The sequence below is a fragment of the Glycine max genome, chromosome 14, assembly GCF_000004515.6.
Source record: "Glycine max cultivar Williams 82 chromosome 14, Glycine_max_v4.0, whole genome shotgun sequence".
NCBI lineage: Eukaryota > Viridiplantae > Streptophyta > Magnoliopsida > Fabales > Fabaceae > Glycine > Glycine max.
In genome coordinates this window covers 2,674,466-2,700,790 of record NC_038250.2, presented here as the reverse complement: position 1 = coordinate 2,700,790, position 26,325 = coordinate 2,674,466, and the positions used below count along the sequence as shown (strand labels likewise).

At 33.5% G+C, this 26,325-nt stretch overlaps 3 protein-coding genes across 4 annotated transcripts; all 3 read right to left on the bottom strand.

Annotated features, from left to right (window-relative positions):
* Positions 1 to 3,124: 3,124 nt before the first annotated feature.
* LOC100776060 (heat stress transcription factor B-4b) lies at positions 3,125 to 4,614 on the bottom strand. Its single transcript, XM_003545119.5, has 2 exons — positions 4,245 to 4,614; positions 3,125 to 3,885 (listed from the first exon to the last, which is right to left on the bottom strand). Exons 1-2 carry the CDS (start codon positions 4,494 to 4,496, stop codon positions 3,325 to 3,327), a joined length of 813 nt encoding a protein of 270 aa, XP_003545167.1. The 5' UTR covers positions 4,497 to 4,614; the 3' UTR covers positions 3,125 to 3,324.
* Positions 4,615 to 10,496: 5,882 nt separating this feature from the next.
* LOC100775513 (uncharacterized) lies at positions 10,497 to 18,603 on the bottom strand. The gene is made up of 9 exons (XM_003545118.5): positions 18,348 to 18,603; positions 18,166 to 18,257; positions 18,013 to 18,084; positions 17,796 to 17,902; positions 17,580 to 17,635; positions 16,873 to 17,047; positions 13,872 to 13,955; positions 11,908 to 12,195; positions 10,497 to 11,550 (listed from the first exon to the last, which is right to left on the bottom strand). Exons 1-9 carry the CDS (start codon positions 18,516 to 18,518, stop codon positions 10,700 to 10,702), a joined length of 1,896 nt encoding a protein of 631 aa, XP_003545166.1. The 5' UTR covers positions 18,519 to 18,603; the 3' UTR covers positions 10,497 to 10,699.
* Positions 18,604 to 19,412: 809 nt separating this feature from the next.
* LOC100781590 (dihydropyrimidinase-like) lies at positions 19,413 to 26,228 on the bottom strand. Of its 2 annotated transcripts, XM_006595482.2 has the most exons (14): positions 25,969 to 26,228; positions 24,181 to 24,352; positions 23,691 to 23,828; positions 23,528 to 23,579; positions 22,791 to 23,060; positions 22,459 to 22,670; positions 21,888 to 22,008; positions 21,107 to 21,194; positions 20,914 to 20,992; positions 20,654 to 20,741; positions 20,521 to 20,561; positions 20,362 to 20,414; positions 20,087 to 20,243; positions 19,413 to 19,980 (listed from the first exon to the last, which is right to left on the bottom strand). In XM_006595482.2, the coding sequence occupies exons 1-14, from the start codon at positions 26,211 to 26,213 to the stop codon at positions 19,789 to 19,791; spliced, it is 1,908 nt and encodes a 635-aa protein (XP_006595545.1). In that variant the 5' UTR covers positions 26,214 to 26,228; the 3' UTR covers positions 19,413 to 19,788.
* Between the last annotated feature and the right edge of the window lie 97 nt (positions 26,229 to 26,325).

Here is a 26,325-nt window from a genome sequence, read left to right as displayed (position 1 = left end):
TTTTGTGTGAGTGTTTTTTTTTTTCCTTCTTTTTATTGTATCATTTTTCATTTTGGGTCATGGAGCAAATGATATAAACAAAATTTTCATTTCTTCATGTTGATCATGAGTGAAATAGAAAGTATGCATATGTATGATTTAAGCATATCCTCTTTGGTTAATTGCTTTGATATTCCACTAAGGGATACAATCTTTTGGTGTTTGTCCCCTAAAGTTTGAACATCACATCCATCAAGCCCCCACCACCTTTGAACTCACCTACCCCACACATTTGTCCATACAAAATGATCACTTTCCCTATCTATGAATGTGAACTGTATTTGTGCCAGATGCTAAAACAGTCAACTTACATTTCTAGATGATTTTTATTCGCACTTTTAGTTGGTCCCTGTGAATTTTTTATATATAAATATAAATTGTTCGTGTGATTTTTAAAATGAGTATCCAATTGAGCCCTGTATATCCAGGCCTCTTAGGCCCAATCTTTCTGCCAAATAAAATCCAGTAATGCAGGATTTTGGGCTTGAATGGGATTGGGCTTGTACGTGGAGTTTGGAGTTGTTGCTTCCTGCACTTACCTAGTGGCTCTGCACTCTTTTCGGAATATTTTTTTGACCTTCCGGATTGGTCATTTTGGAAGACAAAAAGGAAGTGCATTCTGGAAAGTAATTTTACATTTTGGAAGGCAGAAATGGAGCGTAGGAAGCAATTGCAGGAGTAATATCTACAAGACTATTAATAAGAGTTAGGTTCTTGATCTGTGAAAAAAAAAAAAGTTTGATTCTTTAGCAATGGCTTAGCATTGGCCACTTCTTCTCGCACCCCAACAATCTCAGCCTACATACCTTGTAAATTCTAGATTAGATAATTGGGAATATAAAACCTTCATTTTGAATTAACCCTTTCATAGTAAAAGAGGGTGTAAACTGAAATTGATGGAGGTGTATGAAGAAGAGGCCCTCAGCAATAAGCAAGAGAAGTGAAGGGTTTTTTTTAGAAAGAGAAGGAAGTGAAGTTGAATAATGAAGTTTCATTATTTCTGGTGCCAGGACACAAAGACTTTAAAAATGTAAGGTGATGCTTGATTTGAGTATTTATTTTTGAAAATAATTTTTATTTTAAAATTTTTAAGATTTAAAAAATAAAGATAAAAAAGAAATTACTTTAAAGTGTCATATTTTCACTTCTTTTAAAAAAAACTGAAAATATTAATGTTATTTTTAGTTTTGGATCTGTTTTATGAAAATATTTTCAGGAAAAATGTTTGCTAAATTTAAACAAACATAATTATGAGAAATTGTAAACAAATATCACTGGGCTTAAGAAACGAGAAATTGATAGGATTAAAAGAAAGTGAATTGTTTTTTTTTTTTTTTATATCAAAAGTGAATTCTTTTGTACGATGAAAAAACATTATTACAAATATACAATGAGAAACCAATGTGTATTAGAAAATGTTAATAATACACTTTTTAACACATTCTTTATTATTAATTAAAATTGACTTAAAAATACAAAATTTATTTAGGTTCTACTTCATATTTAATAAGGCCCCTTTATGATTTCGTAACTTCTAATATTTTTACAGTAAAAAATTTTTTAATTTTACACAAGCCACCATAAATTAGTCATCAAAAATATTTTTTCTAAAGAAAAAAATAGTGATAAGCAGACTAAATTTGCATTATAGTAATTTTCCTTTTGAAGCTGGAGATGATTGTAAAAAATTTCTGATGAATTTTAAAGAATTGAATGAGTTAACGCATTTTATTTTCAAGTTAGTTTATTTAATTTCATTTTTGGGTTCTAACTTGTCAGTCACACAATGTTCTTGTTTGTTTTTTTTTTAATGAATTCAAAAGGCTTTTATATATATATATATATTCTCCAGCGAAATAAGGAAAAAATAAGAATTCAGAAGTCGTAAATTGGTGTTTTTGACACCCACAACTGACCTACCTTGTTAAAAAAAAAATTCCACAGCCGGAAATTCAACATTAGAATTTAACCATGTGAGCTACTGCGGATGTTCATCATATCTGTGCAAAAACTTTTATTTGTTGAAGTATTAAATTCGAATCATCACAGATAAATTGTTCCCCATCTTTCTCTTATAGCCTGTTAAAAAGCTAAAAAGTGTGTATAGTTTGTATTGGTGAAGTCTCAACTATATATATGTGATTTTGTGTTGCAAAAGACTAACTTTGCGACTTGACAAACCATACACTGTTTACAACGGTTGAAAGAAGAATTGCACCCATTAAGATTCCAAGATACAAATGGACACCAATTTTTTTATTTGAACATAAAAAAAATGTAAAATAACATTATATATAGTACGTTAAATATGTTAGAGTTAGAGATTAATTTTTTTTTACATGAAAGAGTTTAATTTTTTATACACGGTTTTATTGTATAATTTTACACAGCCAATTAATTAGAAATTATCATTAATATAAATTTTAATTTATTAATTATTATAAAAAACAATAAATCTATTATATATTATAAAATATTTTACACTATCAATACATACATTATTTACTCAATATATTATTCTTCTATACAACAGTTTTTTTTACAAATCATCTTTAATTTTTTTTCTTACATTCCTTTTTTTTCGTTTTTTTATTTCTTTTCTTATATACAAAAGATGCTGTGAGAAGATATTATAAAAATAATGTATTACTTCATATAATTATTTTTATCTTCCACTTTTTTTCCGTCATATATACATGTCTCAAAAAATACACTTGAAAATCAAAGTTGAAAAAATATTGTCTTCCATTTTTAATCATTTCCTAGGCTCAAATGTCTTTTCTATCAGAGGAGCTAGCGTACTATAAAATCAGCATTTGAGAAGTATTGGCAGGAATAGTTGTCATTTTGTAGTCACTACTTTGGATCCTTTCTTCCTGGAAGTGTTGGAATTGGTTCCCCGGTAAATAATATGTAATGTGTTACATAAAAGGACAGCAACCTTAACATGTTGGTGGTTGTTATTATAGTAAAAGAAATTATATGATGATATTTTTCTTATTTGTCGGGATTAATCAATTAAACTTATCATATTAGAAAGAAAGAAGAAAATAGGGAGAAGTTAAAAAAAATGATAAAAAAGTAATTAATTAACAAGCTATTTTTATTTTTGATTTCCGAAACATATCTACTAGAAAATTCTAAAGAAACAACAATCTAGTTGATCTGAACACAAGCCTCTTCTATACAATGCTTCTCTTCAAATGTCAACAAAATCATGAATCAGACCTTGCCCAATACAAGAAGCTGATAATCATCATGTAAAGTTCTTCTGACTATGAAGTACTATTCTCGTTGATCAAGGTTACCTGGGTGCAATCTCTTTTTGCCACAAAGAGGAACACCAAAGAGCTTCACAGAACTATTAGGCTCGTCACTAGAAGTTCCCAAAGACTTCTCCGTAATCCGGCTCTTGGCTGGTCTAATAACATTTGGTGATGAATCCAATTCCAGCAGCTTCAGAATAGCACTTCTGCTTCTTTGTTCATCATAGGAAGCAGGACTTACATGGTTTTGGATGAAATATATGATGTCATTGTATAGGTTCTTCATGTGAGTGAGTTCTGATAAGAGCATCAAGTTCTTTCTCCTCAGTCTTTGGTTGTCCTCAGAAAGTGCTGTTAAGATGTCAGTGCCTGGTTTAGGAGATGGTAATGGGGGAGTATCAATCCAGCACATATTTTCCTCTGGCTGAAGAAGATGTGGTGGTTGGTCATGCATGTGGTAGTGTTGTTGATAGTGGTGAGGGGTTTTCCTCCTGTGGATTTCACATAAAAGGTGCTTAGCTCCTTTTCTGAAGTATTCATTTGCAAACTCCCATCTATCAGCAGCTACCTTCTTGAAACCCTGAAAAAGAAAAGAAAAGGAAAGGTATATATATGTGTGTATGCTGTTTTACAAACATGAGTTAATCATGAAGCTTGTGTAGCTAGCTAGGTAATCATAAGTTAGTCTTATAGTTCAAATAGTTAAGGAAAATACTTTTGAAGTTTTAATTTTATACTACAAAAGATTCCATTTCCTAACTCTTCTGAATTAGTAATTTGATTAGGCTAACTTTGTCAAGAAGTGTAGCACAAAAACAATAATCTTCTGAATTGGTAATATGATTAGGCTAACTTTGTCAAGAAGTGTATCACAAAAGCAATAATGAAGGATAGATCAGAACCAAAAAAGTTATATATATAGAAGAGATGGATTCTCACATAGGTATTTAGCTGCCTAACAAAGCTTGAGAAGTTGTTGTGCTTGAAATAGTTGGGAAGAAGATCTCTAGCAAATTCTGGGGGCCTCCTCACAACAAATGTAGTTTCATCATCACCCCAAGACACAATGTGGTCAGTGCGAGGGTCATCAACAAGTTGGTATGTCTTTGTCAGAAAGGGAGCAGGCACTGACTTGTGAGATTCCATAGTGAACACCATGCTATCTTCACACCTGTCTAGTGTGAAAGCCATCACTGAATTACCAAATAGTGCTAGCTGCTTCCAATATTATTCTTTGATGGTACTCTCCTTTTCATTCACTTTTTGCACACCACCAAGTTTTAAAGAACCTCTCTCACTCTCTATCATATTATAATTTGAAAAATGATGCATGGACACTTATGTGCTACTAGACACTTAGACAGAGATAGAGACAAATGAAAGAAAAAAGTAAATATGATAGTTAATATGATGTGATAAAAACAGAAAGATAAAAGAAATAAAAAGTGTTAACTAAGTGTATACACACTAGTTATGTTGATATTCATATATCATTACTCTTATAATTTTACAGCTTTATGCAACAGAAACATATGACATACTACTTAAATAACTATTCTTTGTCCGACCCCCTCTATTATGTCTATTGTTTACTAACTTTAAGAAGCATATGACCATGTCAGTAAAAACAATGTATTTTCTAGGTAGGATATAATTAATAAGATCCAATGAGCTATTGATTAGCTATTGATTGTTCTCTTGGATGCAATAGTAGTGGGTTGTGATGCCTCTAGAGATGTGAGCTACTTACTATTTTATTTTGGAGGAAAAACAGTGGGATATATTTTTATAAGATATTCTCCAAAATTTGGAGAGGTGTATGGGGATATATTAATCAAAACTTAAAATGTACTGATCGAGATGGGGTTGTTAGATCATTTCATTTGAGTTTGAAGTTAAAAAAAAAATGTAAAGACTGCATAATACAGTGATTTTTTATGGATACAAAGATCTCATGTCCTCCGCAAATTCCTAGAACAATAATTAAATTGAAAGGTGATATTTTAAGTATTTCTTTCTTTATAACACATACTATTGTGTGGAACTAAAACTTGGAAGGTTGCGATAGTCCTCCAACTTAAAGAGAAAAATACTTACTTTTATGTATATTCATTGGCCCACTATTATATATGAATGTCAGAAGTTGTTCAATTTGTTGGTCCCTCCCTCTCCTCCACCCTCGTCTTTACTTGGAAACTAGAACCAAAGCCTGCTTTGCTACATATTTTTTTTTTCCAATAAAAGAGGAGATATTCTCAACTTCTCATGCTTTTTGGCATCTGTAATAGAGAATTAATTTGTTAATTGGACTGATCTGTTTTGTATTAAATTTTAATCATATATATAGGTTCCCCTGAATGATACCTATGTAAAATTTCCATCCAAAATGAATAGTTAGAAGCCTGAAAGGAAGTATATGACTATATGGAAACAAGCCATTTTATTTTTGAATAATGATTCTTTCATGATACTTGAATGTTGAAACACATCACTACACATTATAGATAAAAAAAGAAGATAAACTAAACTATAAAATGTTACATGAAACTATATGCATATGGCACTATTTTTTACTTTTCATCATCAAATATTCATATCTAGCAAGATCATTCATGATTATCATTTACACATAAGCGAGGATCAGTAGTACTGTTCTTCCTTCTTTGGTTTAATCTCATCCATGCTTCAACAATCCCATTCAAATAAAGTACTAATAAGGATTGATGGGATAGAAACTTTCTTAGATCACCCAAATCATGACTTTTTGATTTCCAGCTTGAGAAAAGTAGTGTCTCAGAAACCAGAAAAGATAAACACTGTTCAAGAATTATGTGGTTGTAATTTTCCTTTTTTTTTTTCCAGCTATCATGTCCATCCCGCCCTTTATTTTCTGAAGAAATACCTTTTCTTCTTTTATAGGGATATTTGTGGGGATCACTGTTGGGTTGTGATCACGAGGATCACCATTTTAAATCTTTTCCCACTACAGCTATATGTCAAAGTTTGCCTCCTGTACATAACTATAGAACATAATAGAAATAAGGCTATTATATAAATTGTAAACACTCAAAGTGCTTTGTACCTAGTTTTCAAGGTAGAACATTCTGACCTTTATTCAATTTTGTACAATCCAAAAGCACACCCGTGACCTAGACATATAGAAGATGTAGCTCCTTCTAGTAATCAATCATGGAATAATGTATTTATATATACACCGCTCAATTCTTATATAAGTGAATCTTCTGTCATTTGACTAGATAAGGTATATATATTAATTTCAATTTTCAATGCTATGCCTAATTACATTAGAGAAGGAAGAAAATGATGTTGTGCACAACCTTCTAGCTCTAGATTCCATTGTTGGAGACATTCATCACTTTCTTTCTAGTTTGTTTCTTTTTTAATTTCCACACTCTTCTTTTCTTTCTCACTTTTGCTTTGAAAATGTATGTGTTGAAATTAAGTGAGAATACTTTAGCTAGCTCCATTTTCTCATCCAAGCATCTCTTTTTGAGTCTTGAATTTTTGGTGGTCAAAGTATAGCTAGGAAGCCTCTAAAATACCCTGCATCACACTGCTAAGAATCTGAAAGATCCAAATAAATATCTCAATAATGAGAAGATTATATTCTAAGTTAATCTTACCAACACCTACAGTTTCCAGTAAAAATGGGCAATATATGTTGTTGCATCACATGATCTATCTCCATCCATGTGACCCACTGCATGCCTTTTTAGAGAGAAAGAGAGAGAGTTTTGTCTTTTATGTATCATGCACAAATCTAAATGCATAACATGTGAAGATCAGCATGTGACAACTATATTAAATAGAGAAGAAGATGTCTCCAAAAGTGACTATTATTGGATTAATTAGAAAAAAGGGGAGGTTTGAAAGTTTAGTGGTTTTTGTAAAAGTTAAGACCGAGGTTAAATTGCATGATTTCTCCTTTGAAATTTGAAGAACAGAAACTGTGGCTCTTCTTAAATATATGTTCGATCTTTGGAAGTTCAAGAGTTTCGAAGACCAATAACCATACTTTTTTTTTTGTTTTACGCTAAGTGTATCTCTGAACCGATAGTCAGAGATTAAATTCCTTCGAAGTGTATTAGCCCAAAATATGATTTTGTTGATCAGGCTCGTTTGCATCATGTATAGTACTACATATGGAGAATTAATTCTACTGAACTCAGCTTCATTATTTTTCAAATTCAGTTAAACAAAATAAAACATAAACTAATGATTTTAAGTTATATATGATGTGGACAATGAAATCAAACGTTTGCTGAGGAAGTTAGATTCAATTCTTCTTTTTGTTTTCTTTGTTGTAATAAAACTAAGAAACTAATAAAGATTAATTAGCAGTAGTTTACAGTAGTCGAGAGGCTTTGAGTCATATAGTCTTTGGTATTGTGAAAATTTGAATAATATATCAAAATTTCATTCTTTTCCTTTTGTTGTTATGGTGAAGTTACTAATAAGGTAAACATTGGCAGGAATGCAGATAATACAATATTCATAATAGAATAGAATGAAAAATAATGTGTCAATACATATATCATGTGTGGTTTATATTTTATATATACTCCACCGGCTTTTCTTACATATCCTCATCCTTAGTGGGCGAGAAACTATTCTTTTTTTGAAAAGAAAATCTTAGTGGGGGGGTTCTGATTTGATGTTTTCTACCTTAATAAAGTCATATGAATCATATATGTGCTTCCTGCGAAGGAGTGCTTCATTACTACATGAAGAATTCACCTCCACATCTCAGCCAAATGATGAAAATTCACATGCGGAGGACAATGCAAGCAAGCTTTAGTCTATCAACCATTTATATGTAAAATAATTGTTCCTATTACTTGGATTTTTGCATCATTACCTCTCATGCATTTGTCTCGCCAGTGGTGTTACGTTCACACTATATATCTCTCTTTTCCTGTTAATAAGGTCCCATGTATATAAAATATTATTTTGTCGCGCATAACTTTCTTTTCATTGAAAAATTATCCACTGGAAAATACTATATATATGTGATTGATTATATATCATTATTCTTTTTATTTCATTATTTTTAATTACATTGTATATATGCACATACATTCTTCGTATAAAAATGATGATAAATTGGTGAAAGGTTGTAATGTAAGAAAAATAAGACGGAACTAAGATTAAGATATGTTTACAATATTATTGTGTCTTTATTGAAAGTGGTTTTGGTATAGAATATGACCAAAGAATTATTGTCAGAAGCAGTAATCACCACACCAAGCATTTTCCTTTCTCTTTTTCTCTGAAGAACTTTGTTATTTAGGGGGAATAAAAGGTGAAAAAGTGATGGTTAGTGGAGAGAGGAGCTTGAAAGACAAAATGCAAAGAGAGAGGAGCATGGTGTTCTTTCTACCTAGGAAAGACAACAATTTAGGTCAAGCAGTGTGCAGAAAGCAAAGAACATTAGAAAAATTCAGGCTGGTCGTGTATTTAAAAGTAAATGGAAAGGGCAATTTCATAGGCTTTTAACCTTTCACTCTCTTCCATGTCTGCATGCATACATTTTGTTAATCTTTAGCAACTTAGGTACCCTTTGCTTCCTTTATTTTTTTTCCTCGTGACAGTCAAAGTAATGCCGTAATGCATTTTTGCAACGCAAAGTAGGCATGCCATTTAATTCCTCGTGATTATCAATTGTTCGAATTTAGCTCCGATGCCAAGATTTTGATTTTTGTACGTTTTTAATTTTATATTTTAGAGTTTAACATATAAATAATTTATGGGCTACACCATTTGGAGACTGGATAAAACACTTGATTCCTTTTTTCCTTTCTTGTAATTTTTTTTTCTAGTGAAGACAATTAACAAAAGATGAATGATAATATATTTAGATCTTTTCCTTTTGATATATTCTTCATTATCCACCCGTGTAATAACATAAAGTCCTCACTCTTTAGATTAAAATAATCTAATAGTGTACTATATTTAGATATGATTCCATCGCTAAGCACTTTATATATATATATATATATATTATGAATTAATTTTTTTTTTAAATCTCTGTTACTTATACACTAAATTTTTTATATTTAGGTCCCTTTTTACATTAAATTTCCTTTCCTTTCTACAAATTTTACTACTTATATTCTCATATTCATTGTTTTTTAGTTTAATTTTTACATTAAATTTATTTCTTTCTCAAATCTAAGTGTTCCACTCATATATTAAATTAGAGTACATTATCTTAAAAACTTGATTTTAAGTCTTCATTCTTTTTTTTTTAAAAAAATAACACCTTATTAACTGTTCTTCTTTCAAATAAATTATACATGCTTCGTTACAAGTTTAATTTTTTTTCTTTCAATATATATTTCTTTTACCTGAATTAATTATGCATAATATCATTTATAATTATAAATATTTTTTCCTTTCAAGTTATACTTTTTAAATTTTATCTATATTCAGAATATTTGTATAATATAATATAAACTAGTTTGTTCCTGTTGAAATAAACGCACATTTATGGAAAGTAAATTTATATTCTTGCGCACCTAAACTACAACCAATTTTTAAGATATTTGAAATCAAATTACACCTTTTTTGGTTAAATAATTTTTTGTTACAATTCAACCTCTGTAAGATACAAAATTTATTTGAAATCATCGTAATGCATATGCATTTTCGATTTTCCTTTCTATTTAGTTTTGACAAAGTGCATCGCCATTTAAGCATTGACGTATGTTAGCAACGGGAAGTTGTACTGCTATATAGCGTCTTAGATTTGTGTTAAAACCAGTAGTACAAAGTTGTACTCTTAACGGAACACAGATCAATTCATTACTAATAAAAGTACTTCGGCGTAGTACATCTAAGCCTATAAGTACCAAGCTTGCAAAGCTATATATCCACTTAATCAAATTGGATAAACTCATCAAATTGATAAAACATTGTTCAAAATTCAATGTTCCAGTTCAGGCAAAGACATTTCCAAAATATGTGAAGGTAGAGGGTTCTACAGGGTAGTCCTGAGACCACATGAAGCAGATTCAGAATACAAGCATATTTGCTTGTGACCTTTTATGTGACTCAGCTCATGTGTTTTCAGGTCACCCATGCCGAACTTTTCTCTACCACGATACAGCATTGGCATCCAATTCCAATCTATTGCGAATGCACTCAGCACAAATGAAAATGGAGCAAGGGTAAAAGAATGTTGAATGAAATTCCTATTGCATGAATGTGGTTCAGGTAATTAAGCTACAGGATTATCCATGTTTGTGGAATAGCATATTTTAAGGCTAGGCACCTGTTATCTTATAGGTACCATACCTTAAAAATCAAACAAATAAGCATAAAAATAAATAGCATGGATTAAATCTTGACAAGAACTAAGCAGTAAGTATAAATTAAACTATAATACTTACAGAAGACTCAATGACTAGTAGCTCTTCTTCTGTAAGTTTCTTCCGAACTCCGCCTACCATGAGACATCCTTTTCCCCCTTGCAATGGCAATTCATTGTTTAATTCACTAAATTCTTTGGTCTCCCTCATCTTCTTGACAGTTGAATTATCAAGTTGCAGAAGGTCTAAAGAGGCATCTCTCTTGGAACCATGTGGGATCAATTTCCAATTCTCTTCCTTTTCTGATACTTGATTCTGTTTCTCATCAACGATAATGTCAGCAGCAGGAAGACAACAAGATGATACTTGATTCTGTTTTTCATCATCAATAATGTTAAGAACAGGAAGACAACCAGATGACCCAACAGCACGGGGCAACATGCCAATTGGACACGGGTTCCATGATTTTGCCAAAGTCCAAGTCTGTGATTTTTCGGTGTCACAATCCATTGCCATTGGTTTTTTATTTTTCATTATCTGTTGTTTAACTAACTCTAGCTTTTTAGCTGCTTCGAGCATGGATTCCTCAAATTGGAAAATGTTCTTTGAAGTCAATAAAGGGCTTTCATCATCTGCACTCTCTAAATTGGACAAACTAATAAGAGAGAACTTTCGAACTTTCTCCATCAAGTAGCTGTCGTTCATCAGCTCTGCAAGCTGAAGTGCTGAATCCACAAGCTGCTTGTTGCAAAGTTGTGATACTAGAAGACATCTACGAAGAAGTTCATGCAAAACTCTTTTTGGCATATTTGCTGCCGCAGAAGGAACTTTACTGAGAATTCCAACAAGCCATGCAAACAAAGAAGAAAGCCTAAACTCAGTTCTCGAGTGTGAAACCCCCATATTTGGGTTATCTACAAAAATTAAAAAAGAAAACACACTATGAGAACAATAATGAAGAAACTAAGCATAATCCCAAACCGAAATGAAGGACAAAAGAATTTTTAAAACTCAATATCTGACTTCACGTTGGCTCAAGGTAGAAGAAATTCTAAAGGGAATCCAATCGGAAAAGACTTTCCATTAGTAGTGCATTTAAAAAGCCCTAGAAAGTATCTGGCATTTAATAAGTAAATAAATGGGGCATCGAATGACAAAAGCACACAAGAAAAATACATCCCAAGTACCCCAAAACAAACAGATATTAAATTTCAACCAGAAACTATACATAATGAAAAGGGATACTGTAGAAGGAAAGAATTGCTACCAACCTTCTTTATACTTCATATCTTCCTGACTCTCAATCATATCAAGGACTTCCTTAAGAAGGTTCAGAAGTAATTCTGGTTTATTGCACAATTTGAGTATGACAAGCATCCAATCAGCCAAAACATTCTGAGTGGTTAGACCAATTGAAGCATCATCTGCATTCTCTTCCAACTCGGAGGAACTTAAAGCTTTCAACAAATACTCCAACAACACAGAAACAATCTCTTTGGAAAAGGAGGAATATAACCGAAGAACATATTTCAAGATCTTCGTAATTTGTTTCTTAGATCCTGAAAGTATCATGATTCACTAGAAATTAGTACATGAATACCCTGAAACATTAATTAAAGCTGAAGCTCTAAAACAAATTATTTCAGTTTCACTTATTTTTTATAGTAAAATAAAAATATCCAATATCTCAGATTAGGAATCTCTCATTTATTTGGTCGATCAGCTTTAAGGAAACCCAACACTTGAGTTTTTAATGAAAGAAAAAATAGAAACATAAAAATATGAAATGGCCAAGAATCCTCTTAAAGCAGAACAACCACAATAAAGAAAGAAAGAACACCCACTAAAAAGGTAAACCAATCTCTTAGCATAATCAACATAGGAACTCTCAAAAACCAACCTGTGATTTAAACCCAACAAATTGGCCAAGAAAACAGTATCCTGTAAGAGAGGTTAAGTAGACACAATTGGTGTTGCATCCTTTCTTTTCTCTTTTATTTTTTGTTATGTGGCCTTTAGACACAATTTACTTCTCTTTTAAAGGATGCCTTGCCCTTCATCCCTCTGCACACCCTCTCCCTTTTACACACGCGCACGCACATAAAGGTATTTTTATGGTTTACACCCTCTCCACCTTGACTTGAATCCCTTGAGCCATTTTGTTTTCATCTTTTAGTAGTGGATGCTCGATCAGCTTCGAGTGTCAACTAACACTTCCGATACCAACTAAACCCAAACAATATTTGAACTTTACTGATGGAAGAGCCTTTGTCATTACGTTTGCTGCTGAATTATCAGAAGTAGCAATCATCTCTACCAACACATCACCTCGTGTTATGACATCATGAATGAAGTGCATACTTAATCAATATGCTTTGTCCTCTCATGATATATCTAGTTCTTGGTTATAGCTCTACCCTCCAAGCATGAAAACATAACTAGTCAATGATCTCCTACAATCAAGATCACCTGCAAAGTCCGAGTCACAAAATCCAGTGACATGACTATGAACTTCATTTATTCCTCTGCCAAATACCAATCCCATGTCAATTGAACCCTTCAAATATTTAAGAATTCACTTCACAGCTTGTCAATGAGCCTTCCCTGGATTAGCCATATAATGACTCACAACACTCACTGCATGTGCAATATGGTCTGGTACAAACCATGGCATACATCAGGCTTCCAATCGTATTAGAGTAAAGTACTCGAGACATAAACTCTTCCTCCTCTTATGTTTATGGTGGCATTTTTTTAGATAACTTAAAATGAACCGTAAAAGGAGTACTAACTGCCTCTGCATTGTGCATTCCAAATCTCTCTAGAACTTTCTCAATATAGCTCTTTTGAGATAAGCACAATCTTCCAGCATTCCAAATTGTTTTATGGTTTAGTTAATGTAAAACACTCATACAAATGGTTAAGGATGAGAGTGTTTTTGTGCCTATAATTATTTAGCTTGTTTTTTAGTATATATATGTGCAAGGGATTTGTAACATTTAATTCATTCAGATAAAACATAAGGATACAAATCCTTAAGAGAGCACACATGTGAGAGATAAAAAATTCATAGAGAATTCTTCTTTGTAATTTTGTTCTTTTCTTATTAAAGAGGTTCTTCTTTAGTTTTGCACAGTATGAATTTCTATGTCTGGGACAGTTTTTCCCAACAGGTATACTAAACAAACACAACAAATAAGTTTTATTGTAATAAGAAATATGAACAAAATGATACCTCTGGTTCGTGATGTTTGACTCTTGCCAACTATAAGAGACAAAAGCTTATTACGCCCAAAAAGCAATTCGCCATGCTTGACCCCTTTAAAAGAGAAAAAACACATCATAAGAATTGTAGGAAAAAATGCAGTTGAATTTCATCTTACCAACAAAATCACCCACACAGTCTAGACTTAGAATACATTTGAATAAGATACTACACCAAACCAATAACTCTACATCCATTAATAATTGAAAAATGCCTTGACACGTGTTACCATTACCATAATACTACATAAATTCATCCTTATATTCAAAGTGAAGTACGGTGCTCATGTTAAGGAGAATGAATGGGAAAAGATAAAATAAGCCACAGGCAGAAATATAAGTTAATATACAGTTTTTTATTTCTTTTTTTTTTCTCAGGGACCGGGGATAAAATGTAATTATATAGCAATAAACAAAAAAAGTACAATTCAATCACCAACTACATGGAAAGTATATCACATTCTGAAAAAGAACAAAAAGAAGCATGGACCCCATTGTTTCTTCAATTTTTTCAAAATATTTCTTATTTCTGATGGGGGGAGGGAAATTGGATAGAGAGTGGAGACAAGAATGGAAGGAGGCCTAATTAGGTTATCAAGAAGAAGAAAAAAACTAGATCCAAAAGACTAATAATGTGCAACCTAAAGACAGAAGACAGGCTGTCAAGCTCCACATTATAATGGGCCAAAGGATTTCCAACCATCAAATTTTCAAATTGGGCTTTCAACATTAAATTACATGCTTTCAAATTGGGCTTCAGCAATAAATGGATCCAATGGATCCAGGGCTGTCTTAAATCTGCCTCGGTATCCATTTTGGTAAATGGTAGTCCTACTCCACAATTTTCTCCGCAAAGAGGTCTTAGACAAGGTGACCCACTAGCACCTTTGTTGTTTAACATTGTTGCGGAAGGCCTAACTGGACTCATGAGAGAAGCAATCCACAAGAAGCTATTCACTGCATTTGCTGTGGGGAAAGACAACATTCCAGTCAGCATTTTACAATATGTTGACGACACTATATTTTTTGGGGAGACTACACTGCAAAATATCAAGGTAATCAAAGCGATCCTGCGGAGTTTTGAACTTGCCTCTGGACTTAAAATAAACTTTGCAAAGAGCTGCTTTATGGCATTTGGAAAATCTGACCAGTGGACTAAAGAAGCAGCTGATTACTTCAATTGCAGTATTATGACCTTGCCTTTTATTTATCTGGGCATCCCTATTGGGGCAAACCCAAGGCATAATGAGCTGTGGGATCCAGTTGTTAGAAAGTGTGAGAGAAAGCTATCTACATGGAAACAAAGATGTCTATCCTTTGGGGGGAGAGTGACCCTTATACAGTCCACCCTATCATCTATCCCAATCTATTTTCTTTCTTTTTTCAGGTTACCTAGCGAAACAGCGGCGAAACTGATCAAAATTCAGCGAAGGTTCCTATGGGGAGGAGGTTCGGATCAAAGGAAGATAGCATGGATGAAATGGGAATCAGTTTGCTTACCAAAAGAAAAGGGAGGGCTGGGTATAAAAGATGTTAGGACTTTCAACAAAGCATTACTTGGAAAATGGCAGTGGGATATGCTTCACCAAAACAAAGTGCTATGGGCCAGAATATTGGAGTCCAAGTATGGCGGGTAGAGATCATTGCTTGAAGGAAAAAGAGACACTAATGAATCACTGTGGTGGCAGGGCCTAATGGCGGTACTTCAAGAAAATCAGCTGAATAATGTTCTGCAAACTGGATCAACATGGAAAGTGGGGAGTGGGGATAAAATCAAATTTTGGGAGGACTGCTGGTCTAGTCATGGAGTAGCATTAATGCTGAAATATCCTAGGTTGTATCAGATCTCGCGCCAGCAGCATAGACTCATTTAGCAAGTGGGTAGTTTTTCTGAAACAAAATGGGAATGGAATTTTGCATGGGGAAGGCCTTTATTTGACAACGAAGTCGACTCTGCTGTCGAATTTATGCGGGAGATTTCTCAGGTGGTAGTCCAGCAACAAGTCCCTGACTTCTGGGTGTGGAAGCATGAGCCTAATGGTCATTACTCTACAAGGAGTGCTTGTAAACTGCTGCAGGGAGATTCAGAGGATGAAAATCAGGATGGGGCACTTCATGACCTATGGATGCTAAAGATACCAGCTAAGGTTTCATTCTTTGCTTGGAGGCTAATTAGAGATCGTTTACCGACTAAAGCTAACCTACGGAGGAGACAGGTAGAGCTGGAAGACAGCATGTGCCCTTTCTGCAGAAATAAGGAGGAGGATGCATCTCATATTTTTTGACTGCAGAATAACACAACCTTTGTGGTGGGAATCCCAATCATGGGTTCAAACCTTGGGGGTGCACTCTATAATTCCAAGACAACACTTTATGCAGCATGTCAATGGGAGGCCTGGAACAAAGACATACAATAGATGGAAGAGCTGGTGGATAACCCTGACTTGGTCGATTTGGCAGCAAAGGAATATGGTCATCTTCCAAAACGAACCATTCAATGGAGCCAAGCTGCTGGAGGGTGCACTGTTTCTGCTCTGGACATGGCTCAGAGCTAAGGAGAAAGACTTTTCTATACACTTTAACCAGTGGTCTAGCAACCTAATAGATGTTTTCTGTAATTAGGATAGCAAGCCGGCTGAGGGTTATGTACATGTATCTAATATTAATTAATCTGGATTCTATCAGCTTGTAGTCAGCCTGATCATTGAATCCAGTAGTAAATCTAGAACTATGCTGTATCTTTAGTACCTCTGGTACTTCTATTTATATATATCTACCTTTGCTGACCAAAAAAAAAAAAACATGCTTTCCCATGTGCACAAGTTTGATGTACATAAATAAAACAGAAAATAGGAAAACACAAAATAGAACTCTTAATGAATAGGTGGAAGGAAGGTATTTGACTCAAAATAAACAAGTGCAAGACAATGATTAAAGCCCCAATATGATCAAAATGAGCAAAGCTTACAGACGTTTTGCTTTTAGTAGTGAGGAACTAGACTGGGCACTCCCATTGACTTTCAAGCAGATAGCTAATTCACGAATCCTAGACTTAATTTCTTTGTTGACTTTTGCTATTCCTTCACCATGAAAAGGAATTGCTTTGCTCTGAGGTTCCCAATAATAAGATTTTAACCAACCAAGTGCCTGAAATTATTAGCAAAACATCATATGAGTTTGGGGAGTGGGCTAAACATAATCAGTGTGACGGGAATAGCCATACATGTTAAGAACTTACGAAGAAATTGCCCATATTCAAATAGCTAAATCCACAAAAGAAAACCAGGATGCTTTCCATTTTTCTTTCCAGTTACATTTTAACAACAAACTGAAATTTCATCAGAACGAAAAATGAATGTACAACAGTAAGAGAGTAATCTAAAAATTATTACAAATAGAAAAAAATAATTTTTCTGTTGCAAAATAGCATAGATTTCAGTGACTACCATGCATGTACTCTGTCCTTTGATACCATTAACAGAGAAACATGATTTCTGTTTCATATATTAAAAAATGTTAGACACAGACTTTGGGAAAAAAAAGTTCAGTCTAATAATTTCCTGAATGCTAAGAATGTAACCCCAACCAAGGACCACACACACTTGCTAAGAATTTAATTACAAAAAAGAAAAAAGATTGTTGAGACAGATGATCAAACAAACCGCGAAATGAGTCATACCTTAACAGAAGCACTACGAACAATCTTAAGCGAAGGAAGCTCACGATGTGATCCCTCTGCAATTACAGCAATATATAAGACAAAAAGCACGGCACTGTAAACACAATAAAACAAGCAACTAAGTGAACTTCTTTGACTACTATGAAGATCATGTCTCATTCTATACCAGCACAACAAAAACAATAACTAACGGGAGTCAAAAGGAAACTTTTTCACCGTGGCGAATATCAATCAGCATGCGCGGAATACCAATCGCATCAGCTGCCACTGCTATCGACGCCACTTCTTTCTTGCGTGTCTTCTCAACAACACCATTCACAAGCCTTGAAAAAGCAAAACAATTATACTTTAAAATGGAAAAATTAAAAAAAAAAAAATTATTAGTGAGAACAAGAAAAAACATAAAAAAAGGTATAGCGACCACTGAGCAAACCTCATGATGGCCATACAATACAGCATAGCAAGCATCTCCTCTGAAAGAGAAGCGTCATTCCATTGATCATGTCTACAATTAAATCAAACAAAATTGCTGATTGTGATATACATAGTACATGCATAGATACATAAGGAAAGGAGTTAGGGTTACCTGAAAGAGGGGTCTTTGAGTTGAATTTCGATGATGGAAGTAGTGACTTCGATGAGAACTGGCAAGGAACCTCGACTTCGCCATGCGGATATCTGAAAGAGCAGAACATATGGTTAGGATAGGTTTGCAGTTACAGTACTATGTCTATCTATATTATGAATTTGTATGGTTAAGAAAGTTACTCGTTTGAGAGCGGAGTAAACAGAGTGAGGAGAATCGGAGAAGAGAGCATTTTTAACGAAGAGCCACTCATCCCAGTTCAACCAAGGGACCAATCTGTGTGCGCTTGATGATGATGACTCTGTAACCATCTTCGCATCTTCTTCGAACCCTAATAACAATGCCTGCTCCATCTCGAACGTGCTTCCACCCTGCTCTGAGTGAAACGCCAAAGCCTCTGAGCTCCAGGGTTTTGGGCTGTAGTCGTAAAAGTAAGAACCTTTTCTTTTCAGAAAATAATTTTTTAATTTATTTTTATCTTCTGTTCTTGTTTTCTAAAATAATTTCTATTTCCGATTTTTTACCATTTAAAAAATAAGTTTAAGCGAATTAAATTAAAGTTTGATCCTGGTCTAACTCTAATTGAGTACAGGTAATTTGAGTTGTTATAAATTCCTGAGTCTTTAATTTCTCTACAGATAAACAATAATAAAATTTTAATTTATTTTTTGGCTTCTATGCAAACATTTTTTATTTTTTTATGATTTAGTGCTTATATCTTTTATTTTATAACAGTTTTACCCTATTAGAAAACTAACAACAAGGATTAAAACATAAAATTTCTATTGCAGAAAAAAAAAATCATAATTTTTTTAGATATAGAGACTTAATTCATCCTAACTTGAAATTGTTTCAATTTAAGAAGAGATTTTTCATTCATTTAAATCCTGAATATACAATTGCATTTAAGAGAATTGTTTTGTTGTTAACTCAGGGTGAGACAAATTGAAGGATCCAGATTAATTAAACAGAGAAAATATATTTAGATTGAAAACTTATTTTCTGTTTTCAATAGAAATTGGATGCAATCAGAAGAATGCCATACAGCAGGTTCAGTTCTTTAGGTTTACCAAGATATACGGTGAACCAGGGAGTCAATTCAAGGCACATTTTATGTTGGTGCTACCCAAATGTATACACTACACTACATTACAATATTTCTAATACTAATTTCAATCATCATCTATGGAACTGAATAAGAATGCTCATGCAAATATTCTCGCAAAATTGACCATAACGCAATCCAATCCAATAAATTCCATGTGGTTTATAGCTATTATACTTTGGATCATCATACTTTACTGTTTTCTTAGAATACGAGACTGACACATTACATAACCTTCTTGAGTGGTCATGATACTAATATCTTCTTACATATAACTACTTTGAGTGATCATTTTGTTCTCACATTACATACCCTCCACTGGGATTTTTGTGGTAGCTAAAATTATTGTTTATTTTTCTCCAATTGCTTTTGACACAATCTATACAATTGTACATTAGTGGAAAAGGTAAAACGAAATATATTTATTTTTCTTTATTTGTACAGAACTGGATTAACATCTTGGTTTTTCCACTCTGTCAAATGTTGAAATTTGACTAAAAAAGGATTTCAGAAATTTTCTAAGTGCTGGCTTTGGCTCGCTTTACTGGGGCCTGAAGGGAATTTAGATAAATGGCGTCCTTTTTGTCCAGTCCATCAAACAGATAACTAAAAGGTGGCATTTGGATGTATCTCCCAGTGCCAGGAGTGACCTTTAGTTCATTATTTTCCCAAACAACTCTTCCTCCTGCAATAGTCACTTCAATTTTTCCCTGAGAAAAATAAAAACTTTGAATCTTGATATTGAATGACAAGCCTTCAATTGTTGAACAATACACAAACAATCATATAATGAACAGATTATAGTTAAACCGGTACCTTTCCTCTTCTTCCCTCGTAGACATTTGTGTCCAGTCTGGAGTGGTGAGACTTTGCACTCATCTCAAAGCTCGAATTTGGATTCAGGATGATAATATCTGCATCAGATCCTGGGAGAACAGCTCCTTTCCTTGGATATATATTGAAGATTTTAGCACTGAAATGATTGTAGAAATAAAAAACATCAGTAATACTTTTGGCATCTTTACCAAAAAGCTTTTTTATTTCCATAAGAACTAGAAGCTAATTTGCACTTTGATTAACTGAATATATACCATTCAGTGCTTGTTATCCTGACATAGTCAGTGACAGATATTTGGCCAGATTCCTGTGAGATATATAAACCATAAGTTCTAGCTAAAAGGTTACCCTCTTCACCATTTTACCCCGACCTAAACAGAAAGGGAGGGCTAAGCTGGAAGTTGACATCTTACCACCATGATATCCCATACCAAATGCATTCTTTCTTCAATACCTACAGGTTGCATTGTATATCAGTAAGGAAACATTTCAAAATCAGCAAGAATGCATTTAGGCCACAAATATCCAAGACTTTCATGTGATTACCATTGACACCATTAGGCATTTTCCGGAAGTCATCGATTCCACGAGCTTTTTGGGTGGAATTAAAGGCACAATGATCAGTTCCTACCAGCTGCAAATTTCAAAAAGGTATCCTTTGGTCAAATAAACAAGCTAAGTAAAACGAATAAAATTGAGCTGAGGGAAGCTTGAAGGGTGTATTTCATAGCTGAGACTATCCTGAGAAACTCAAACCCTCATCTTTAATTGGTTATTGAACCTAAGCCTGAATCATAATGTGAAACCTGCAAAACGCCGGTTGAAAGGGCAGCTTGAAGGGCCTTATCATGTCCTCGTTTCCTAATAGGGGGGCTCATGACATACCTGAAACATGAGAATGAATAAGGCTTATATGTTCTTAAAATTTAAGGCAATAAAAGAACAACAATAAAAAAATAAAAAATAAATAAAAACATTGAAACAAGTGAAGGCACTTGCTTTGCTGCAATCTCAAAGTCAGGATGCCAAAGCCAAGATTCATCAAGGGCTAACCCAGAGGCAATAGGCTCTCCAATTACCCTTTGTCCTGCAGCACAATAACAGGTTACCTGATTATTGCAAAAACTGAGTTATCAAGGAACAATAATACTTAAAATATCACAGTGGAAATATGTAAAGATCCTTTTGTTTATCTTCATTGAGATTCAGTTCATCAGTGATTTTTTTTTAGGACTGCATGGAAAGAGGGAAAGTACACCTAGGGATAGGATAAGTACTCCTCCAAATAAGAGAAGTACTAAACAAGGAGATAGGAAAAAATAAAAACAAAGCAGCAAGGAAATCCAGTCTCTCTTGTGTATCAAAAATAGAATCTTCCTCTGGAAGCTCTTGTCACGAGTATAAAATACAGAGAAAAAGGATGCATAAGTAACTGTAAACAGTAAAAAAAAAATCACAAGACAGCAATCAAAATTAAGTCTCAGACTCTCAATTAAGTTCAAGTGATTTGAGTTGTCCTCAGTTTCTACACCTATGATAGAGTAGAGACAACAGTAAAACACGAATGGATTTATAAATTGCTCTCAAGTTAACCAATGTATGGATGTTATAAATTCAACCAAAATGTCTTCCTTTTGCATTTCTCCCTCAAAAAGATTGCAAAAGTATTAGTTTTTCTTCAAAAGTATTTCTAATTTTATATGCTATAAATCATCTACCTTCTCTTAATGAATGCATACATTAATAAAAATTGAGACTAACACTAGAAATATTAATGGACCTGCTTTCCGGGCTTTCGCAATTTCTTCCATTGCGTCAATGCTCATTACATGAACCACATATAAAGGAGTATTCACAAAATCTGCTAAGCGAATGGCACGAGCAGTTGCCTCTCCTTCCAACTACACAGATAACAAAGTCAAATGGGAGAATTTCCTATAAATCACACAGACAGACATTTAAACTTTGCAGTGATCACAAAATATAAGAGAACAAAACATGTAATCAAGATGATAAAATACTGGCTAAACGTGGTTACTGAGTTTATCATAATAGATGAAAGCTGAACACAACAAATGTCAAACTAGGGTGGTCACAAGCAAGCAAAATTTGATAGTAGCAGCTTAAAACAGTTAATTTGGCTAAAGTACAGCATCTAAATCCAATTCATTATGCAGGGAGCCTACTAAGTTGAAAAGGGAAATTTAAAATATGAGGAGTACAAATCACATTCACATATGCTATAGGTTGGTCAGACAACGAAGAAGATGGAAGGAAACAAAAAAATGTCCAATATTTTCATTCCATTATTCTGCAAATTCTTTACTAAAAGAACAATATTGAGAAATTACCACTGCAGGCCTTGAAAGAGCATGCCCCTCAGGACCAGTTATTCCAAGTTCTATCATTTTCCGTTGCCCTTCATACACAGCATCTCCATTTTCTGCATGGACCATGGCTACGGCACCAAGAGACTTGCATTTTTTAAATCCTTCCAGAAGAAGCTCATCATTGATCATAAGAATTCCTTTGTATGCCATGAAAAACTTAAAAGAGTTGATCCCTGCAATTACAAAACATAGATGTACTACCTGGAATAAATTTCTTACAACTCACCCAAAGGGTTACTACCACCTAATCAACCAAATTATCAAAATGCAGCAAGGAAATAATAAATAACAACCTTTCTCCTTAACCATGAGCTCCATTTCTCTCGAAACAGTTTCATCCCATTTGGTAATAACCATATGAAAACCATAATCCATGCAAGACTTCTTTGCCTTCTTTTCATAGTCTTCAAAACCAGCTGTCAAACTCCCATTAAGTGGTATAACGAAGTCAATGTGCATTGTTGTCCCACCAGCCAATGCTGCCGCCTGACCACTGAAGAAGTCATCAACCGTTGCAGTAAAACCAACATCCATATCTAGATGGGTGTGAGGATCAATGCCCCCTGATCAGTTAACAAAAGGAGCATTCATAGAGTCTATCAGACACATAATAATAACAACAATAATAATGATGACGATGATAAATTAATTTTCATGCACTTTTACATTGTTTACCAATTAGAAATCATTCGACTTATGATCTTTTAAATTAGTTATTATAAAAATCATTAAACTTAGCATACATGGCAATGAGTTGCTCCCCACTTATATATATTATTTTTGTCATATTGTTAGTCAACATGGCATGAAGTTTACAAAATTGGACATTTATGAAGTCCGATATAGGGTGGTCCGATGCTATCTTAAATTTGAGATTGAGACAATAGGATAAAAAATATGTATACTATCCACACATTCTAATTTATTTATTTCTATCCATTGGAATCAAAGATAGGTATTACACCAACTCATGCATTCTAATTTAATCTAACAATAATAGGTGATGAAATATAATTGAATAGGTTGAAACCTGGCATGACATATTTGCCGGTGGCATCAATGACAGTGACGTCATCACCAACCTGGGAATGGAAATGAATCATACATTAGAAAGCAGAAAGTAACAAAAACACAAGGTGTTAGAAAGCAAATTAAGCTCTGTTACTGCTAGGGGGTTTCAATTCATCAAATACCATGATGTTAGGATTAACTGCAACAATGATGCCATCTTCCACGTAAACATCAGCAATCTGGTGGTGCTGAGCATTCACAACCGTGCCACCCTTGATCAACAGCTTGGATGATGGAATTTCAGTTCCCGCATCACAAAACTAAATCATTCGAAAAAGAAAATCATGAATTAAGCATAGAACTATTGGAAATAAAAATCTCAGTTCAGTAATCAGTACTAATGATCATAGCCAGTTAAAACACTTAAGAATCGAAGCTCTAACTCTTTGATAACGTAGAACGGGATAAGTAAATTAGTTGAGCAAAAGTCAACACAGAAGAGAAGTAAATCAGTGTAACGGATTCTACACTGACATCCACTTACCATTTTTGTATGTACAGTTTGTTGACTTTTACTATAACTAACTTAAAAATCATATTTATTCTGATTAAAATTTTGTTAGTGCATAATTAAAATATGTAGGAAAACGAAGATAAGATAGAGAAGTGAACCTGGCTGGATTGTGAAAGTGAAGAGGTAATGATAATGAAGATGGTAAGAGAGAAGATATGAAGGAATTGTGATGTGATACTGAACTGCATACTGTTCCGACCAGACACACTCAACTCAAGAGTCGGAGTTGTTATCTCAGTCAACGAGGAGCCTGTTCTGTTTGGATCGCAGCTGGAAAGAATAAAAAATAAGTTGCAATGGCGGTGCAATAATGGAACACTTCAGTTAAAGATAAGTTTTTTTTCTTCTTCTTTGATGGCTTATATGGTGAGAAGTTTGTTTATTTTATCCGGAACAGACTTCTCATTCTCAGATGAATCTTTTCTCCACAAAATTAAAGGTAAGTTTTTTATTTATTTCATGTTTTAAAATTTTCCTATAGCAGTTTTTGTGTCTTTTTAAAATATTAGATATTTAACATATTTTTCTATATATGATATGAAAAAACTGTTCTAGCTCTATTAGGAAAGATACTGTGTTAACTATAATCTCATTCATCTAAGGATTGAGTTAATTAACTATAGTGACCAACAAACAAATACTTAGTCTGAGTGGAATTAAATCCAATCCTATTTAAAATATAAGTTCGACAAAATCTCCTTTTGATATAATATAGATTTTTTTACCAATATCTCTCCAGTTCTCTCTAGACACTTGACATAATGCAAGGGACTCACTTAACGTATTTATTTTTTACTTTTTGGACACTTGCATTTGGTACATCAGTTTTGTATATGGGTAGCATTAGATGGCCAAAATTCATTACAACATTAGGAATATTATTTATTTATAACTTTATATTGGTTTGTAGGCTATCAATGAGAATAATGAATTGTTCTTAAAAACTTGCTAGTGCGCTAATTGTGTCATTTTCCCTTTAAGTATATCATTCTCTTGCTCTCTGTTCATTACCGTGTAGGCTTTGAGCATCACCACTCATTACTTGATCTGTTTATGGTGTGTTCGTTTTGCCTTGTTAGTGTCCTATGACTCCATTCAACATGCTCTTGTTTGTATCTAATTCAATAATTGAAGCCTTGTCATGTAATATAAACACTCAAACTGAAAGCAAGCCAAATCTAGCATTAAAAGTTTCTGATATCCTTTTAGTCAATTTTCAACATTTTAATAGGGGGAGGAACAAAGACGTCTGTTAATCCAATTTGTTGTTTAAATAAAGTAAAATATGTATATTACGATAGATAATTGATATGATTCATATTACCTTTTTCACTCATGTAAGTACATTGCTTATTGTCTAAAGCTCTCGAAGAAAAAGAGACAATAGCTATAATAAGATATTGTACAATATGTAGCACATCTGACTAGCTATATAAGTTGTTGGTCAGTTTCTATCAAACTTGTTTGATCTACATTTGCATAAATATTTTACGAGTCATGGATCCCTAGTGCTTTGACAGCATGCCATTGATTTGAAAATCAAAGTAGTGGCTATGGTGGGCCTAATACAACAGTTTATGTAAGTTAGAATCCTCTTTTTCCCCTGCATGGTAATAGCCAACAAATGAATTAGAAATTGTATTGCCTAATCAGACACTAGATATGGCAAGTATAGAAATGGCAAACATAAATTGAAAATAACACATGTGAGAACAAAATGATATAGAAGTTGAAATAGACTTCTAATAGTAATTTGTGCATCTCTCCCCCTCTAATCACTCAGAAAAAGGTACTCTTTTGTGACAAGTTGAAACTCCGACCATGAAATTTGAAGTAGTAATAAACATATTTTTGTTAATGAAACTAAAGAAAGAAAATAGTATCACCATGACAACATGATCCTCATGAGCATGAGAATGAGTATGACCGCAAACATGATGATGATGATGATGAGAAGCTCGACCATGATTGGCATTAAAAAAGTCCCTTTTACTCCCAAGACCTTCCTTCTGATTTCAATCAGATTGTTCTTTTGATGTCTTTTGTTTTCACGAGCTTGAGTGAACATAACTGTATAGTCGGTAGCTCCTGGTGCATTTTGGACCCACCCTCCAAATTGTGGCACAGACATCACAGGAGGTCTATTCTGCACGACGATAATATTAGTTAATACCTTTATTGTTGCAGAGTTTGTCAAGAAAAATTTATATCCAGAGAATAATTTCTCTTCCCACCATGGATAT